Source organism: Sesamum indicum, linkage group LG3 (assembly GCF_000512975.1).
Source record: "Sesamum indicum cultivar Zhongzhi No. 13 linkage group LG3, S_indicum_v1.0, whole genome shotgun sequence".
Lineage (NCBI taxonomy): Eukaryota > Viridiplantae > Streptophyta > Magnoliopsida > Lamiales > Pedaliaceae > Sesamum > Sesamum indicum.
Genome location: NC_026147.1, coordinates 22,415,028 through 22,433,942, shown reverse-complemented (window position 1 = coordinate 22,433,942; position 18,915 = coordinate 22,415,028). Strand labels below are relative to the sequence as shown.

The following is an 18,915-nucleotide window of genomic DNA, read 5'->3' as shown; positions in this document are numbered from 1 at the left end:
GTGTCACAGTGTAGAACATATAGAGCAGCGCTCGCTGATGTAAAGCATCTATCTTGCTTCCGTGGTCTAATGTTCTATTTCTCCTATGGTCGGAGACCATCCTTTGCTACCTTCCAAACTGAAAACAGAGGAATTCAGCCACTTGCAAGAAAACTCTAATTTCTCAACTTCGCATTGCAAGATCAAATAAATGGATATCAGCAAGCTAGGAAGACAGTCTAAACAGATTCCATGGAGAAGTAACAAACACAACTTTAAGACACCACTGTGTTTAATCAATTGAATTCAGGATTACTTCATGCCAAACTGTCTAATAGTGGTACACCAAAATCCCACCAAAGCTATAGCAGTGGCTGAGATGTTGGAAAAACAAATTGTATAAACAAGAAAGAATAAGTTATTCCAACATAATTCATCAGGGCTCGTTTTTACTTTTTATGGGGATCAAAAAATAAATTTATACACTGAGAATACACATGGCGGACGCAGACTATCTTTCACAAAAACAAACCTGCAGGCTCACCAAAGAGATCATTCAGATTAAAACCAAAGGACATTGAAGGGCGTTTAGTAAATTTCTGTGCTGACTATGCAAAGAAGATGTATGCAGAGCTCTTGAAATGGAGACCAAAAACGACTCCACGGGAACATCGGAAAATTTTATTATTTGGCCATCCAATTGTGTACAAAAAATAGTTACAGAAGTCTAACAACAACTCTAATATATTCTTGTCCCCATGGGTGTCAGCCTCCCACATTGCTTCCTACAATTTAAACTGTTAACATCCAAGATGGACAAGATAACTTTCAGAGCCAGGCGATGAAATTATCAATCGTCTTTCTGATGCAAAACAGTAGGCATACTAATATTACCATTCAGAGCAGCATGATAAACACGTTTCTCCGCCAATCCAATATCCGAAAGAATCAAATTGCCCTGCATCATAAGATCAACAGCCAATCAGGCATTTTTGCCTTTTATCATTATCTTTTTCTGTTTATTTCCCTTTTAGTAGATTCATAGGACAAGAAAGAGAAAATTCATAGGTTCTTAATTTTTCAATCCTGTAAATTGCAACTATAGAAGTTGCTCGCTATTGAGATAAAGTACTTTCTACAACACTCAACATTTGTCTATAAGGTGCAACAAGAACGAGATACTTCTTTGAATACCCATATTTGACAGCTTAATGAGATTCCAGACAAGCAAGAAACTGATGACTGATCTCTCTAAATCTTTGCAGCTAAAAAGAAGCTTGGAAAGAATAAATACCTCATGAGCCATCAGTCGTCTAACATTTTCAGCATAAAGCTTGGGATCTTCCTTTTCTTGTTCTGAGGGGTGATAAATCGGTAATCGTGTCACTTCAATGTGATTTACAAACTGACAGAGAAGAAGAATCACATGGCGCACCTGCACAACATACAAGTTACAAGATTGGACAAATTGTGGCTGCATATATGTCTGAGGGATTCATCAACTAGGAGCAACAGCAATGAGAGTTTCTTTGGAAACTTTTACACAATAATCGACCTTAGTTCATTTATGTTTTAAGTGAACATCAGCTATCAACAGAAAGGACACTCGTAAAAAACCAACACACTATCCCCTTGTAGTTGGATGAAGAGCAGGTCAACTGAGCAAATCAGGCAGAAATACCATCTCCATTATATACAATTGTGACTTCAAATTATTTCAAAGAAAAACCGGGCAAAAAAACCCAAAACAATGGAGAAGCTTTTCTTAATAAAAATGAGCAGTAATCCCTTTTCAGCCAAGGTAGGAGAAGTGACAACACAAGAGTATGTACAATCAAGAATACCCACTGAGAGAACAAGAAAACAAAAACTACATTGCAGGATGGAGGAACTTACCCCAGAAATAGAGTCCCATGCAGGACTAAATCTCTGGTAGGGATATCTTAAAATGACAGGAAGTACTGGAGCCTTCGCCAAAAATGCACCAGTCTTGAACGGAAGGAGGTAATCTCCGTTTGTGGTTGTGCCTTCTGTTGAAGGAACCAAAGTTGGATTAATAGACAATCTATCGACCCTGTAGTAACAAGCATATAGAAGACACAAAGAGGACCATCTACTGAAGGGAATAAGCAAAATTTGCAAATAGAAGCTTCTCAAAATATACCATTAGGACTTGATAATTCTTTCTCGTGTACAGTGACACTGTAACCACCATATAGATTCTTTTCTCAGAAACTTCTCACAATGATTTGGCAACTCATTCTTTAAAGGCATAGATGAGTGTATTTTAGTCAGCCTTAAGGTCTGTTTAATTTACAAGTGGACAGATAAAACACTAGTCTAAGATTGATGATGCACTACTTTCTGGGAAAAAATCAGATGACAAACACAACCTGGGAAAAGCATAATCTTTGGAGCTAACTTGTTCTGATGAGCTTCTCGAACTCTTTCATTAACAACACCTGCAAACAACAAAGGTCAAAATAACAAGAAAGCAACTATACTGTTGAAATTCTTAACTGTCTGTGGAAAATAGCAGATCCAAGCATACAAAGGAAGAATGATTTCCTATATTGACCTAGTTTTCCAGTTTTGACATTAACATAATAGCTATTTTTGTGCTTCTGCTGCCAACATCCCGAATAGGTAAGTGATGTACTGTGATCAATAGATAGTTTTTGTTGGCATAGGTTTCCCATAAAAATGTGAAAGATGCATATTAATCTGGTGTCAGACAGAGAAAACTTATGCTTAAAACACCATCCTTTGTGCAGTGACTAAATTGTTTAAAAATTGAAAAGAGAAAGTACCTGAGACGCCCTTGAAGTCTGATGATTTCGACTCGCGCTGTACATAGACACAACCAAGACACTTGCTGTGATATGAAAAATAGTAACAGTTTAAGGTATTAAGAAAAATCACCTGTAAACATGATATGATCCAACCAAGGCATATAATGCTACCAATTTGCTTATCCAGATATTTCACCATGTCACAGTAATCGTCTTGCGTGTTACCAGAGAATTATTTTTAAAAGGACAACGATAATAAAAGTGCCCAAATTAGGATTCTCAATAAAGACAAGTCCACACGGGGTCAGAAAGCCACAACAAGATGGCACATGTCTGTACCTAGTAGGTTGGCAAAAGCTGAAAGGGTCATTCATGCAGAAACCCAGATGAGAAAGGTAATAAAGAAACACCATATATTCTTTCCAGTAAAATATTCACATTAACAAAATCATGCATGCCACTCTTGCATTACTAATCTGCATGTCATTGACAAATCAAACCTAAAGGCAAATATGTTATGGTTGGCAGAGCTTCCATTCTATTTTACCAATTACACAGCACAACAGATGGCAGATGGAAAGATCTACTGTATTGGATTTTAAATTTGACATTCTAATAAATACATACACAGCAAATAGCAGATTGAAATACAGAATTTGATGTCCGTCTCTGATGCTTTGAAATACACAATTTCTGTACATAGAAACACACATAAAAAGTAGAGTGAACCAACCTTATAAGACCAACGAGAGGAAGTTTCGCCACAGATCTCTTCAGCAACAAAAATGCAAATATAATCGACAAAATAGAGAGCAAAGGTGTCAGTCACATTGCATTATGTAAAGTCACTTAAGAGCATACAAAAACAACAATTCCAGCAAGAGTTAACTAACCTTGGCGACGAAGCTTGGAAAAGAGGCAGACATGTGATACAATATATCTACATAAGATACATGATTAGATACAATAGCCCCAGGTCTTTCCACCTCTTCAAGTTGATCCTCATGTGCCGGCTGAAAAGTTAGGGAAAAGCATAAGCCAAATGAACTACACCTTAACAAAACAGAAGACTTATTCTCTGAATCTTAAGGTATCAAATAATGATGAGGCATTACCAAGACAGAAGCAACTCAATCTACAAACGAGTAAAGTAGACCATAGCAAAATGGTTTACAATGAGTAATACCATCATTAATCACAAGGAATAATATTGGCATATTTAACTTCAACATAAAACTGCAATTTATCTTAACACTAATTGTAGACCCGTGCCATATGAATTGCTTTTTCACAATTCTATGATTAATTTAAAATACAACCATTAACAAATATGTGAACTTTCTTAACTTTTCTTGAGCACTATAGTGAATTCCAGACAAAGTTGGACTTAAATAATATATGGGACCAAAGAGGCAACATTTCCATATAGGAAAAACCAAACAATATCTTTATATTACGTTGAATAAATAGCGAGATGGTTCTTCACTGAATAAAGAAGTCCAACCATGTGGACAACAAGAGAAAATAGTTCCAAAAATTCAAGGAGACAACTGGAATCATTTTTTCTTCCTAGAAAATCAATCACATGACCCAAATGCAACGCAAGGAAACACCTTTTCAGTTTCTTCTAGGTTAACTACTTCCCCATCTCACAAAGAATTCGTTGGCTTGATAGAGTACTGATCTAACAAAATGAACCAATACCCAAACCATCACATTTTACTTTGTTGTTCAATATCAACGAGATCAGCTATTGCATTCTACTTGTTCTAAAGTCAATCAGTAATTTCATTTTAACATCACATTCACTTTTGGTAAACTTACCAACTATGTCAATACAGAAACACATAATCTAGCACTAGTAATTCACCTTGCCGCAGCTCCAAGTGCGTGCAGGCAGACATTAAAATGCATGCACATGTAGATCACAGCCACATACTCGAAACATATTAAAAATGATCCTGGTACACATTGTCATCAACCACATTTCCATATTAAGAAAATATAGAAATACTCAAACAATGAAAAGCAAGTTCACACTAATGAAACTTATACCAAAAAAAAAAAAAAAAGTTCACACTAATGAAGCAAATCAACAACAACCAAAAGCAAATAAAACATATCTAAGATCATTTTTACACAAAACAGCAGATCAGACCACTAAACAGCAAGAAGAAAAAAAAAAAAAAAAAGGGACCTCATTAGCCTCACTGTTCAACTGCCCATCAACCTCATTACCCTTCCTGGTCTCAGAAATCCAATAGAACCCGAAAACAAACAGCACAGCCCTCGACAGATACCGACCGCTCTGCAGAATCACCGCCCTCCGCCACCCCCCCGTGTGAGCATAATCCTCCTGCTCAGCCTCCCTGTTCGGAGCCAGAAACGCAGTGCAAACCCGACAAATCACGTAATAAAAAAACAAGATAGTCATCCCCCCGACCACTCTTATCGGTAACAGGAACACCAGGCCCAGACCAAGTAAAAGCTTCTCCGTGCATGGCAACTTCCCCCTCCCCATTGTCCCGTAAACATCGTGCCGAACAAAGGGTGCGTATAATTTTATCTCCACCTCCTCGATGCTTTGGCTGGATATCGAGATTTGGGGTACGGGGCTTACCGGTTCGGGTTTGAGGAGCGGGCTCTCATCGGATTCGGGCTGCGGTTCGGCGGGTTTAGGAGGTAGGTCTTTAAGCTCGGTTTCCATTTTCTTCGGCCTTTCTTCTCTTTCTTGGGATCTTTAGCGGGCCGCCATTGTTGCTCTGGAAGTGCTGTATTGCTGTTGGAATAGATCTGGGGGGGTGGAGTTGACGCGTGGAGGAAACAGGTGTGTTGGCGCGTGAGTAGTTCGCGTTTCAGTTGGGTGTTGTGGCTGTAATGCAAGTTGTGTGCAGACTCGCGTTTCAGCCGTTAGATCCAGTTGGCGCAGTGGTATTGGTATGGTGATGATTCGGATTTTGTGCAAATAGGTACGGCCGAGATCTGGTTGAAGCTAATTGGAGTGGATTTGGGTAATAAACCACCTTATTTAACCTACTGCTTACTTATAATCATCAATTCATAATACATCTTATATTCTTTTCATACATACACATCATTTTTTCGGGATAAGTACAATTACCCAAAAGGTTTTTTGTGATTTGTGAAATTACATCTGTTATTTTAATTGATTTTTACATCCAGTAATTAGATTCTTTTATTAATCAAAATTCATCAAATTTGATGATATAAACAAAAAAAATTAAATAAAATTTTATATTTACTAACGATTGACTTACCATTAACATATTATATGTCAAAAGTTTTTTCTGACCAAATTATCCTTATAAAGATGAAGATATATCTTCTCATATGTATTAGCGCGTATGAAAATGAATTTGGGTAGTTTGATCAGAAAACATTTGTTTGATTTATAATAAGTTAGTAATAGGTTAATTGGCCATAAATATGGATGAGGGTAATTATAATTACATTCTCTTAATTTATAATCTATTACACAAACCACCTCAATTTTCAGTGTAATTACAGAACCACTCTCAACAGCTAAAAAGTTGGGGTAGTTTGTGTAATGTTATTGATGTTTCTGGAGGTGTATGTGTAATTTTTCAAAAAATAATAATAATTTATGTAAATTATGTTGATATTTTTTATGGGTGTCTATATAATTTTTAAAAAGATAATGATGGTTTCTATAAATAGACAGTAAGTTAGTAGTGCAGATGTAATTTACATATGGATTATATTCAAACAATATTATTAATTTAAATGGAGTTCCCCGGAGAATGAACTCCGGGAAGGTGGAGTCGAAATTACTATGAGAAAATATGCTAAAGTGGTCAAAATGAATGAACACGTTCAATAAAAAAATCTTTTTGTATTTCTATTCAACAACGTATGAATAGTTCTTTGATTTTGATTAAGGGGTTGTTGAATTCTTGCCTTGCAATAACTGGAAGAAAACGGATTGGTATTGGTGCAATCTGATCCATTATCAGAGAACAATCCTGAGCCCGATGGATCATTCCTTTTTCCGATATATGAAATAGTGGATTTCACCAAGTCGATTCTTAGGAAATGTCGAATCAAACCATTTGGCCTTATTTCAACAAAGGAAGCACGGGCTTCTTGACTAGAAGACCTTTTTTTGTCTGGATCCCAATTCAATACTAAACAAGTCCGAACTAATTGAATATTAGTATCAGAAATTCCTCGAATTGGTTTACCATTTCCATAAAGGATATAATTGACAACTCGAAGTTGCACATTATCCCTTTCCTGCAACAGATCCGGGGGGAAAAGCGTTGCTAAAGTTATACCGTCCGTTATTTCATATGTGACGACAGGCCGAACCAAAACAAAATACTTTTTCTTGCTAGGTGTGATCCGTTGAACATAGATCCAATTTTTCCATTTTTTGGATTCCTTGCAATTTTGTTTTCCTGTTCCTGGTGGTATCAAAACGCCGCTATCTATAAAAATTTATATAGAATCTTTGAAAAAGACTTTCCTTTCTAAGAAAAAAAGACTTACTATCTTTGGGATCTGATCCTACACCGCTGCTCAAGACTTTAGTGGATCGACTCTATTACAAAAGTGGATTCCTAATTTGTATCTCACATCATGGGATAAGTATATCTACCATCATGACATAAGTACGCAGTTATTATTGTATTGGCCCCAAACCTCGCTAATTGATCTTTACGGTGCTTCTTCTACCAATTAGATCCTTTTTTTATCCATAGAAAAAAGAGCTAGGTATATCTATTTTTGGCATGGTGCTAGAACCTTGTTCAGAGATGTTTTTGCTGGTATTGACCCAGATTTGGATGCTCAAGTAGAGTTTGGAACATTCCAAAAACTTGGGGATCCGACTACAAGAAGACAGGCAGTCTGATACAAGACCACTTTGGTATCTTTCGCCTCTATTTTGTTTTTGGAGGGAATTTTACATAGAGGACCGGAGTGAATTTGAATCAAACAAATTTATAATAATAATAAATTCGATAAATTTTAATTAATAGAATGATTTATTTGTTAGCAATCAACGTAAATGACACTATATATAATTTTTTAAATAATAAAGAGTGTACTTATAATTATAATAAATTTTAAAAGGGACGTTGTAGTTTAGAATTGATTAGCCATGTGGGTTAGGACTGGAGATAGTATTTTGGGTTGTACATTGAACTCTCGTTCTCAAGTGTCCTGAACTTTGGCTTGTTCGTTTTTTCCAGGCTAGAAATTAATTAATCAGAGTTAAGGAAATTAAACTAGTAAAATTAAGTACTAATTTTGTTTAACCATATTTGAAAATGTGAAATTATTTTTTTTAAACAATAAAATTCAAAATTATATTTACGCCTCTTTAAAAAATTAAATTCATTGTTTACACCTGACTCTCTTTTATTATAATTTAAATGAAATATCGACATTAGCAAAAAGAAATATGCACATGTTAAATTTTATCTCTAATTTAACATTTTCATGTAATAATTTTGTACTCAAAAGAAAAACGAATATAATAATGTTAACTTTGCTATATATTATATTATCCTCTTATTAATGCAAAAATATAAATACATATGTTAAATAAGAAGTAAAATTGAAAATTTATGTAATTTTTTTTTGTTGATGTCAGCATTTTCAATCCAAACCTTAAAAAAAGAAAGTCACATGTAACTTTGGAAGGAGGCAAGTGTAGTTTTAATTTTTTTTGAAAAAAAATATAATTTCATATTTTCAGAAGGAGTCGAAGTGCACTTAATCTAACATTAAAGCTCCTGAAGATGCAGAGAGGCTCCTGTTGTGTTTGTGTAGGGCCAAACAAAGAGCTGGGTATTGAATTATGGAAGTGGGAGTGAGAGCAAAATGATCATCTCCAAACATACTTCAAATACAATGGATTCAGCAAAGAATCTCCAAACACCCCACCCCAGCTCCTCTATGAACTAGACAGACAAGTGGTGCTGTGGAGGAAACATACTGGATATAACGAGTCGTGTCCGCCTGAAACCCGAACGTTGTTCCTCACTGCCCATTCAAACACGACCCATCCATCTATCAGACGACGTTCCTAAACCTCGTTTCTTGATGTTCATGTGATTAGTTCAAATATGATCAGATCGACTTACATTAAAATTTCATATGTGACTATGCACCAAATTAAAGATTTCTCTCTCTTTTTCATCTTATTCATAAACCCCAGAGGATATATAAATATTTCAGATAAAATATGTACTTAAAATAGAGGATTCAAGACTGCTCCTTCTGTAATTTCAGTAAAATTTTGACTCAATTCTTGACCATAGTGAAGTTTTTAGAATAGGATGGCCCATATTCATCAATCTTTTTTGCTGTGGCTAATTGAAATGGTAATTTGTTGTGAATTGACCACAAACTTACATCATGAGTATGGAGTAATAATGCATCCATATCTTTCCAGGACAGGTAGACCAAAGGGATCATCATTCATCAACCACTACATGTAATAACAACACATTAATGCCCCAAGGCTGGATAACTTAAAATTATCTGTCCTGCCCACAAACACACACACACACACACAAACCAGAAAAGAGAGAGAGAGAGAGAGAGAGAGAAAGAAAGTGATCTTCTGGTTTCTAAAAAGCCAATTTCCTAATTAATCATGTACACACTCTTCATTCTAATTGAACATTATTGTTTCATTTCATAATTAACAACGTATACATTATGCATTATTACAATGTCCAGCTTGCCTGGGACCAGTCACTACAAATAATTCAGTCTGAATCATTCATCATGTGTACTGCTCATAAAATAGACATTGGAATCAACTACAAAAACTTTTGTATGCTACCAAGAATATCAAGAAATGCGAAGAGCTGTTTCATTCATACCTGGAACGATGGTCTGAAAGGACGGTAGTCAAGCAGTATGATAAAAATTAGTTCCCTGTGATACAAAATTCTCTGAAGAAATGTTAAATAACACTTATAAAAACAGGGTTATAGCAGATGGTGAATTGACAATAATCTGTAGATAAACCATGGCATTGAAGTTGAACTGTAAGAAAAGTAGTATAATTAATATTAAATAAGATAATCTTCAATGAAGAAGAAACATTGAATAGCTCACATGCGGATAAACTCCCACTCGTCTAGAGTAATCAAGAACATAATCTTCTTGATCACAATGGGAATAAAAAATGAAGAAATATCTACATGTAATGCTTGTAAATAGACCCCAAAACAATTTAAAATGGGGCCAACAACAACTAAAAAAGTGAAAAATCGAAAAAGAAAAAAAGAAGGTAACAAAACAACTGAATAAATAAATGATCCGACCTAAAAACAGAAATTGATTCAAGCTCCAAAATCAGTGATGGACCGACTTCTATCTCAATATCCTTTCAACAGAAATTTTGGTACTTCTCTAGAAAACCGGTGCTTTGGCATGTAGCTAAATCCACAAACGCACAGCATATCTGTAAAGGTTTGGATCAGTGAATCAAACACGAGTGTTCCCACTACCTAGTGTGAGCTCAAGATCATCCATTCCGACCTCATGAATTCTCTCCCCTTCCCATGGCTTCACGGCCATATTCTCAAAGTCAAATTCTGTACCTTTGCCCTTATCCACCGGTGCATCCTTTGATGGAACAAGCTGAGCAACAGGTTTCACAAGATTAAAAGTCGGAGAAGTTGGAACCATGTTGGCTGCATTTGCATAGGCTTGGAAGTTCATCCACCGGCCCGAATCAACGGTAGACGTGTCAGACTCATCACATTCTGGTATAGTAGCTGGTGTAAAACGCTGAACACGAGTCGGGCTTGCTGGGGCAGAAGCAGCAAAGAAAGGGATATTCAAGGCAAACATGGATTCTTTGGCAAGTGTCTCCAAGTTAAAAGTTTGCTTGGGAAGTCTTGTTGGGGACGAGAGAGGTGGGGTAACAGGGGCACTATTAGATATCCGGAGAGGTGGGAGAGACGAAGGGATCGAGTTAAGGAGGAAACCGAATGGGTGTGGCGGCCCATTGCCATCATGACGGGACGGACTGGGGAAGGAAGAGGATGATGGACTTGGTTGATATGAAGGAATTGGACTGGCAAAATAGGAAGATGGTGGGCTTGGATTTCTGGAAGAGCTCGGGGTAATATTAGTCGAAGTGCCTCCTATTTCCATTGGGATTGGCTTGCATCCCTACATCATAAATTGAATGAATGCCTCTGTCAAATTAAAATCCAAGAAAAATTTACACAAACACTATAGGTAAAATGATAGGTAGACAACTGAAGAAATTTAAGCAGTTGAACCTCAGCATAAGAGAATGGAAATGTTTATAACCAAACATCATTTAAATGACCACAATTTACCAAACAAATGTCATTGAAGAAGGAACCTCTTATTTTTCCTCTTTCCCGTCTGCAGAAAACCTTTTATGCTAAAACTGAGCTTCCAGAAACTCCAATAGCACATATAGTGAAAGCAATTGGAGAAGTAGATCAATAGCTCTTGACTCTTCCAAAGAAGAAGGGGACAAGGAGAGGGAGAGAAGGGCAAAAGTAACTAGAAAGTAGTGAAAGAAGATGAGAAAGAAAGCCCTTTTGACACAAAACAAAGCCTACAAATCTTGGGGAAAAAAAAAACAGAACATAAAACAGCAATCTTGATCCAAATACGGCAAACCCACATCTCAAATCAATAGATCTAAACTAATTCAAGAAAAAAACCATTAAAACAACTCAGCAAACCATGACAGGGAAGATCCAACTAAGACAACAGCAGAAGTTGAAAGCAGAGGAAAATTGAAAGAGAATAAGATATAACCACCTTGCGATAAGTAGTCCCATCAGGCTCAACAACCCAACCAGCCTCAGCACAGAGAGCTTTCAAGACTTCATTGTTGTCACAGTGCTTAGGCAAATTGTAATTACCCTGCGCCCTTAAACCTGCATAAATCTTGGCAGCTATAGCTCTCCTCCGCCTCTCCCTCCTCCTGTTGTTCTCCCTCTCCCTCCAAGATGGCTTCCTCCTCCCAGCTCCGCCACCATCCCCGCTCCCGCTTCCACCGGCTCCTCCAGCTGCTGACGATGATGCTGTTGATCCTCCAGCTTCCCACATCATTTTCTTGGATTTTCCTGTCTAAAAATACTATCTTTTTGCCTATGTGCGTATATATAATTGAGGGAGAGACAGAGAGAGAGAAGTTTCAGTAGCGTATATTGCGTTGCAGGGTGTGCAGTATTTACTTATGAATGAGCTTCACCTCCTCTCCCAAGTGTAGAGGAATCTGTTGTGCCCTTCTACAGGTGTCTCTGTGCCTGCTTCTGTTTATATTATAATATAATGTGCATATACAGTAAAACCTCTATAAATTAATACTTTATAAATTAATAAACTCTCTAAAATCTTCCGGTCCCGACTTGGGCCTTTGTAAAAAATCATCAAATTCGATAAGATAATAAAATAATAATTTTTTAGAAAATTTCTTTATAAATATTAGGTCCCATTAAAACTCTAAATTAATAATTCATAAATATTAAGGTAATTTACTAAAATATGAAGTCTGTAATGCTTTACGCATTTGATCATTCATGGATGATTTTGTTATGCCTTTTAGATGATGAGACATGGTTGGGTGTTATAAATTATTTTATTATCCTCTAGAGATTTATGTAATATATGTTTCATTCATCATGCATGAATATATTTAATTGGTTATAATAGTTATTTAAGTGCAACGAATTACTGTAAACATGTATATTTAATTTCAATGAATTGATACATGTGTCTATGAATATAGTTATTAATTGTATACAATAAATTGATATTATACATGAATATATTTAATTAGTTATAAAAAATTGATTGATGCATGAATATAATCAATAAAATATATATGAATTCATTTATTTTCAATACATATGTACTAAATTTGTTGAATTTAAAAGGTCTCTCTTTTAATTAATAAAATATTAATTTATCGATAAATTAATATCTCTATAAATTAATAAAATTTCATGGTCCCAAGGTTATTAATTTATAGAGGTTTTACTGTATATATATTTTTTAGAACATTACTCGTTGTAGAACATCGTCTTTAAATGCATATAGTAAATAATTATATATTTTTTAAAATATATAATAAATAAAAATAAAATAAATTAATTAATATATTATATTTAAAAAATAAACAAATAAATAATAAATAAAACAAAACTAATTAAAAATATTATCAACTCAAAAAAAAGTAGTAGGAACCAAATTTTCATATCAATATAGATAGAAAATACACACCATATAAATGAAAAGAAGACTTTTAGTAGAGATAGTTAAAAGTACATAAAAATATTTTTGATAATTTAAAAAGTTGATATTAGGGGTGCTAGTAAACGTTGTTTATGCTTGAAAATAATATATATATATATATATATATATATATATGCATATATGTTTTGGGATTGAGAGAATTTTTTAATGGTTCATTTGAATTGAAGATTTTAGAATTAAGAAATTAACTATAGAATTTTCTTGGACTTTTTTAATTACTAATTATCGATTTTTTAATGTTTATATAATAAATATTTTTTTATATATTAAAATATTTTTATAAATAGAAATATATAAATCTATATATCATATATAAAAAAACAAAAATAAAATAATTAAATATATCAGCACAATAAAAAATTGATGTATGATTTTTTATTTTATATTAATATAGATAAATAAAATTTGAGTTCCTAAATTTTTATTTTTAAATTTAATTTGAAGTCATTTGATGAAAACCGTATGAGGAGAAAAGGATGGGGAAGAAAAAAGGAAAAGCTGCTACAATATCTTAGTCTATATATCATCATGTTCGTGCAAAAGAAGTTTTAGGACAAAATTTCTCCCTTGTGGTTTTCTGGCAGAATGGGGCCAGAGTTGTCTCCTCGATTATTGAACTGGTCAACGAACCAATGGTGTCTTGCCACGTGGACTTATTGATATATATATATATATGTGTGTGTATATGCCTTTCACTTCTGCTACTTGAATTCTGTTGACAGATTAATAAATACGGTGGCATAGGCATACTCTTGGTTTTTGAAACATAATTTGCGAGTACAGATCAAGCATCCAAGGAAAAAACATTCATCGTATCCATAAACGCGCTTTTTTATTTTGAAACATGTGGGCATTTTCACAAATTCGATTCAAGTAGGGTCACAAATAATTATAATTGTCTTTGAACAAAAATACAAACGGAAGGGTTTTTTTGTTGTATAAAAATTCATTCCACCTGCATAAAAGAGGTATGAATACTAGGCTAAAGTCAAGAATGCCTTCATAAAATCTTCAACCATTTTATATTGCAATAATATAAGTTTGAATTTAGAAAATTCTTATCCAAACAATCTCGATCATCAGAGAATACCTCCCTAGAATTCTAAATATATTATTTTGACATAATATAAGTTTGGAATTACTATAAAAAGAAACTCGAAATTAAGGCGTATCATAAAATGCACCTATTGTGAACTAATAATGATATATGAAGGCAAAAACAAGAAGTTAACAAGCTAAACAAGAATCAACAGCAATCTCATCATTTTCTTCAAAACAGGAGATTTAACCTTAATTATCTTCAACAATGTCTAAACTGAAAATCAATTATTATGCTATAGTAGGATATGAGCAGCTATCTACTTCCCAGTTCCTGCAGTCTCAAATTTGAAGCAGAAAGACTGCAGATAGAGAGGAGCATCTAAAATGTACAGATTTTTGAACCCCAACTTCGAGTAAGTTGGCAACTGATTCATTCTTCATCGGTGTAGGGACAATAGGCGCTAGGATACCAAGTGCCGTCCACAAGGTCACCACTCACAGCCCTCCTAACATTACTTTCAAACAATTTCGGGTTCTCTCTCAACACTGCAGCAGCCTCATAGTTGAGAGGATCCTCGTGATTTGGTTCCTGCATGTAAAGACGCTGAGGTTAGAGAACTATAAAGTCACCAGAACGGAATTTTGAGCAAAGGAGGGATACGATTACCGTAAAAAGGTGATATAGCCCGTAAATGATTGTGTTTACATTTAGCACAGGTTTCCAGTCTTCTCGTAAAATGTTTAGGCAGACATTTCCCTCTAAGTCGATGTTCGGATGGTAGACCTACAAAAGCAGATCGATTGAAACAAGCTCTGAATAGTCAAAGATAAACAGGAATTTTCAATGCATTAGTTAGTAATTCTGCAGCTCCAGATGGAAATATCAGACTTCATTTTACCTTTGTCTTGCATTTAACCTTAGGTGGTTCATGGGGATAGAGTGGAGAAGCTTGAAAAGAGAAAACAAAAGCCCCATGCCTGAACACAAGGCACTAATGTGACGTACATTGGACAAAGTAACAGAATCATAAAGGAATGCAACATGCCATCCCCAAAAGGCTGGCATGTGAATATTAATTGCAATAATTTGGCTCCCGAGTGATAACAGAGCTTAGAAATATTTACTTACTCATAATATCCTTCATCAGGACAGATGGTTACTTCAAAGTGCATAACATCATCCTGGCCATTAGGGAATTTTATGGTACATCTTTTTGGCAGATTTAATTCACTTATATCTACATGAGCAACAGTGGAAGAATTTAGTTAAAATTGCTATTGGGATTAAAAGGCTTAAGTGCCAGAAAGATGAAGAAGTGGCGTAACAGCTTGTAGCACATCAAAGAACCAAGATGTGGAAGAGATGTCCTCAACGACAGAAGTATTTGTGTTAAAGTCCTGATATTGCTTCTCTTCTTCATCGCACAGGCCCACTTTGACTAACAAATTTTGCTATGAGAAAGCCATCCTAGGTACAAGATTGATCTAGTAGGTTCTCCCCATAAACGCCAAACTTTAACATCGATTCATTTTCCCATAGCATCATAATCTTGTTTCTTTGTCATCTGAGTTAACGAAAAAGTACTCTGATTTACCAAGTTATGACTGCACATCCATCAGACTATTAACAAATTCAGCGGCTAGGTGACCATATAAAATCAAAGCAAGGAAGAGAGTTGAGGGCCTTCAAGGGACTTAACAAATTTGTGTCTAGGATTAGATCATTTATGTATTAACAATGTGCATCTAATACACTAGAAAACTAAGCAAACCTTCTTCATTGTATAACATAGGGACATCTGAAAATCTATTTGCAAGATATGACCTGTACTGCACTTCTTTCTAATATAAGGTGATAGTAAGAAATTATTTTATGTATCTATCGTTCACAGATACAAATATTCTGACGGCAATTTCACTGGAGGAAAAATGTAAATTGGAAGTTTCTACTCTACCACATCATGAGAAAGTAGCTTCCAAGTATCAAGTTGAATACAATTTTAACAGTTCAAAATGTCATAAATGGTCAATAAGTACAGAGAATGTATTCAAACAGCATGAGGAAGTTTCCAAGATGCAGTTTCATATATTTATCATCAGAAATATTAGAATACGAAAGGTGGCATGCAATAAACATAAAAGGAATATTTGATGTGCATTGCATTGGAGACTTAACAGTCATTAGTGAAGAAATAAACCTCTGATAAGACGTAAATGTCCAGCAGTTTGCTTTTTGACTGGAGGCTCCCCAGCAGCAGTTTCAGCTAGTTCTTTCTGCTTTTCCTTTACTTTAAACAACTTAATCATGGTGCCTATATATGTAACACAGAAAATAGAATAACTAAACAAATTTTGAAGAAGCATATGCAATCACCTTATGGTAGAGGATAAGATACAAAATAGTTAAGATTTTAACAGATTAAGCAGGTTCTTTTAGTGAGCACTTGTGTTATCTATGCAGAACAAATTCAGAAATCAATCTTAAACATTACTATACCCATTTACAAAAGCTTGTCTACAGAAGCAGCTGCAACATCTTCATGTTGGCAGGGAAGATTCCTTTTTTACAGCGAATAAGAACAATTCTTGTAGGAAATTGATACTTAAAATAAGGGTAAAAAAATTGAAAGACAAGCTGGATCTTCCCTAAAGCAGCTTTATAGAAGAAATAACTGAATTTCCTTTACCAGAAAATGTAATTGTATTTTGTTACCACAACTAAAATGGAAGTGTTTAGCAGTATACATATTAGTTTAAGAAATTGTGATTTTAGTCTTGCGATTAAGGTTGACAGGTGAGGGGTAAAATCTGCTCATAGCTTTAAGAAACTCAATTTTCTATATTAACTATTACCATGTCCTCGACAGTTATAACAATGACAGAACTATGATGAAAGCATAAAAGGCATGGGTATAAAAGATTAAGAGAAAGAAAGGGGTTCAGTGTAAGAAAAAGAGATACCAATTCTGAACAATAAAATCAACAAGTAACCACTCAGTCAATTCACTTCTTTAAACATGAATCTCATTCAATGACCATAATGGCACTACTTCTAGCCATCGCTTGTTGGCTGCTAAGAGATTAAACCTATGTGAGATTCAAATCCAAAACATGGCTTTTAACTGAAGTAATAATGGACGGGTGTATGCATAGGGTGTTCCTGTGTTAGAAGCAGGAGTTCTTGAAAGATAAAGGAGAAGCTGATCGAGAACATGTAATCTTTTGTTTCTCTGGGTTTATATTTTTGTCTTTCACATTATCCTCACAGATAACCGCTGACTCTTGACCTCTGTTGATGAACCAATCAAGCTTGTTCAGCCCTTTATCAAAAAATTGTCATTCAACATATGCGTACAACGTCCATAGAGATTCATTTGCTGGACAGAAATGGGAGAAAACAATAGGAGTTTGTGAACATTATTCATATTTCAATTGCAATGGAAATATATAACCTCCTTTCTTTTCTCTCTTTTTTTGGGTGTGAACATGAAAATATTGCAATGTCAAGTTAAATTTCAAATATAAAGTCGTATAGCTCATTTCAAAGCTAGAAGTAGATCATAGTCCAATCCAAGAGAGTGTACAAGTCAACCATTTATCTGCAAATGCTACCGATGTCAATTTATAGCTCCTCTCACATTGCATCAATGCTGAATGTGGAACTATACATCATACTCAGACATGCACGTGAATGAGCCAAAATACCCTAGAAAAACCCAGGAAAAATACTTTCAGATGTAAAGTAAGTTTGGTGACAAACACTACGTCACTACGTCCAGTACATATATTCAGCCCCCATTCAACATGTTCCTGAATACAGAACTGTATAAACATCAGACAATACCTTTACGAGATAAAAGTTCCTGAAAAAGCGCCCTTTATGTCAAACATACCACAGAAGAATGAGGGAAATAACAACAATTAAGCCAAACAAAAATCTCAAAATATAGCAGCACAAAAAAACAAGATTAAATAGGGACAGACGCAGTACACAAAGAAATTGAGCCAACAATTGCACGATCTCAATAGCGCCAATATACGGAGCTACATCTGCGCATCCATGCAGTACGTATACATCCAAAATTACGTATCATGCAGAAATAACAATAGACTCGCTGTGTAATTGAAACTGCACCTGTTTCGATGAAATGCCTCTCAGAAAACAAGGCCGTTTCCAGTTTGGGATCAGAGGTACGTAGAGAAGCGATAACAGAATATATCAACAGAAAGAGAGAAAGAGAGAGAATCTGAGGAAGGACGCTGAAAGCGAGTCTACTTTTGGGAAACTATTCCCTTTTCCCTCAATTTCTATCTTCTAAATTATTAATGGATCAAAACCAAATTAACATAATATTTAATCAATTTTTAATTCTCCTTTTTCCTTTCTCTATTTTTGCTAGTAATAATTTAATTCTTGATTATTTATTTGAAAAAATTATAATTTTAGTCATATAAATATGGGAGGTGCCATTTCTTTTATTATCCCGTTATAATCTATTTTTACAATTAAACAATGTAATTAAAAAAATTTAGCACATTAAAGATAAATAAGTATTCTTAATTAAACATAATTAGAAAATTACATTTAACGTCTCTAATATTTATTTTCGTCTAATAAATTAAATAAGTTCATTCGTTAGTAAAAAATCTCTAAATTTGCTGACATTAAACCAAAAATTGGATGACAAATTTATATTTACCCCTAATTGACTTAATAATGACTTATTGTAGATCAAATAAATCTTTTTATAAACCAAATTATCTTTATACATCCTCACATGTGTTGACCTAC

At 34.6% G+C, this 18,915-nt stretch overlaps 3 protein-coding genes across 8 annotated transcripts; all 3 read right to left on the bottom strand.

Moving 5' to 3' along the window:
- LOC105159221 (lysophospholipid acyltransferase LPEAT1) lies at positions 30-5,881 on the bottom strand. Of its 4 annotated transcripts, none has more exons than XM_011076207.2 (9): positions 4,969-5,881; positions 3,665-3,784; positions 3,505-3,542; positions 2,790-2,854; positions 2,373-2,441; positions 1,876-2,009; positions 1,274-1,414; positions 874-937; positions 30-118 (listed from the first exon to the last, which is right to left on the bottom strand). In XM_011076207.2, exons 1-9 carry the CDS (start codon positions 5,476-5,478, stop codon positions 84-86), a joined length of 1,176 nt encoding a protein of 391 aa, XP_011074509.1. In that variant the 5' UTR covers positions 5,479-5,881; the 3' UTR covers positions 30-83. The 4 variants fall into 4 exon arrangements, with proteins under 4 accessions (XP_011074509.1, XP_011074511.1, XP_011074512.1 ...); XM_011076209.2 differs by lacking the exon at positions 30-118 and adding an exon at positions 616-764; XM_011076210.2 differs by lacking the exon at positions 30-118 and adding an exon at positions 616-776 and having other exon boundaries at positions 4,969-5,880.
- LOC105159220 (protein BRASSINAZOLE-RESISTANT 1) lies at positions 9,811-12,064 on the bottom strand. Of its 2 annotated transcripts, none has more exons than XM_011076204.2 (2): positions 11,580-12,064; positions 9,811-10,952 (listed from the first exon to the last, which is right to left on the bottom strand). In XM_011076204.2, exons 1-2 carry the CDS (start codon positions 11,874-11,876, stop codon positions 10,260-10,262), a joined length of 990 nt encoding a protein of 329 aa, XP_011074506.1. In that variant the 5' UTR covers positions 11,877-12,064; the 3' UTR covers positions 9,811-10,259. The 2 variants fall into 2 exon arrangements, with proteins under 2 accessions (XP_011074506.1, XP_011074507.1); XM_011076205.2 differs by having other exon boundaries at positions 11,583-12,061.
- LOC105159218 (NEDD8-conjugating enzyme Ubc12) lies at positions 14,329-18,408 on the bottom strand. Of its 2 annotated transcripts, none has more exons than XM_011076202.2 (6): positions 18,259-18,408; positions 16,322-16,435; positions 15,253-15,361; positions 15,023-15,101; positions 14,791-14,907; positions 14,329-14,712 (listed from the first exon to the last, which is right to left on the bottom strand). In XM_011076202.2, the coding sequence occupies exons 2-6, from the start codon at positions 16,428-16,430 to the stop codon at positions 14,554-14,556; spliced, it is 573 nt and encodes a 190-aa protein (XP_011074504.1). In that variant the 5' UTR covers positions 16,431-16,435; positions 18,259-18,408; the 3' UTR covers positions 14,329-14,553. The 2 variants fall into 2 exon arrangements, with proteins under 2 accessions (XP_011074504.1, XP_011074505.1); XM_011076203.2 differs by lacking the exon at positions 18,259-18,408 and adding an exon at positions 18,115-18,251.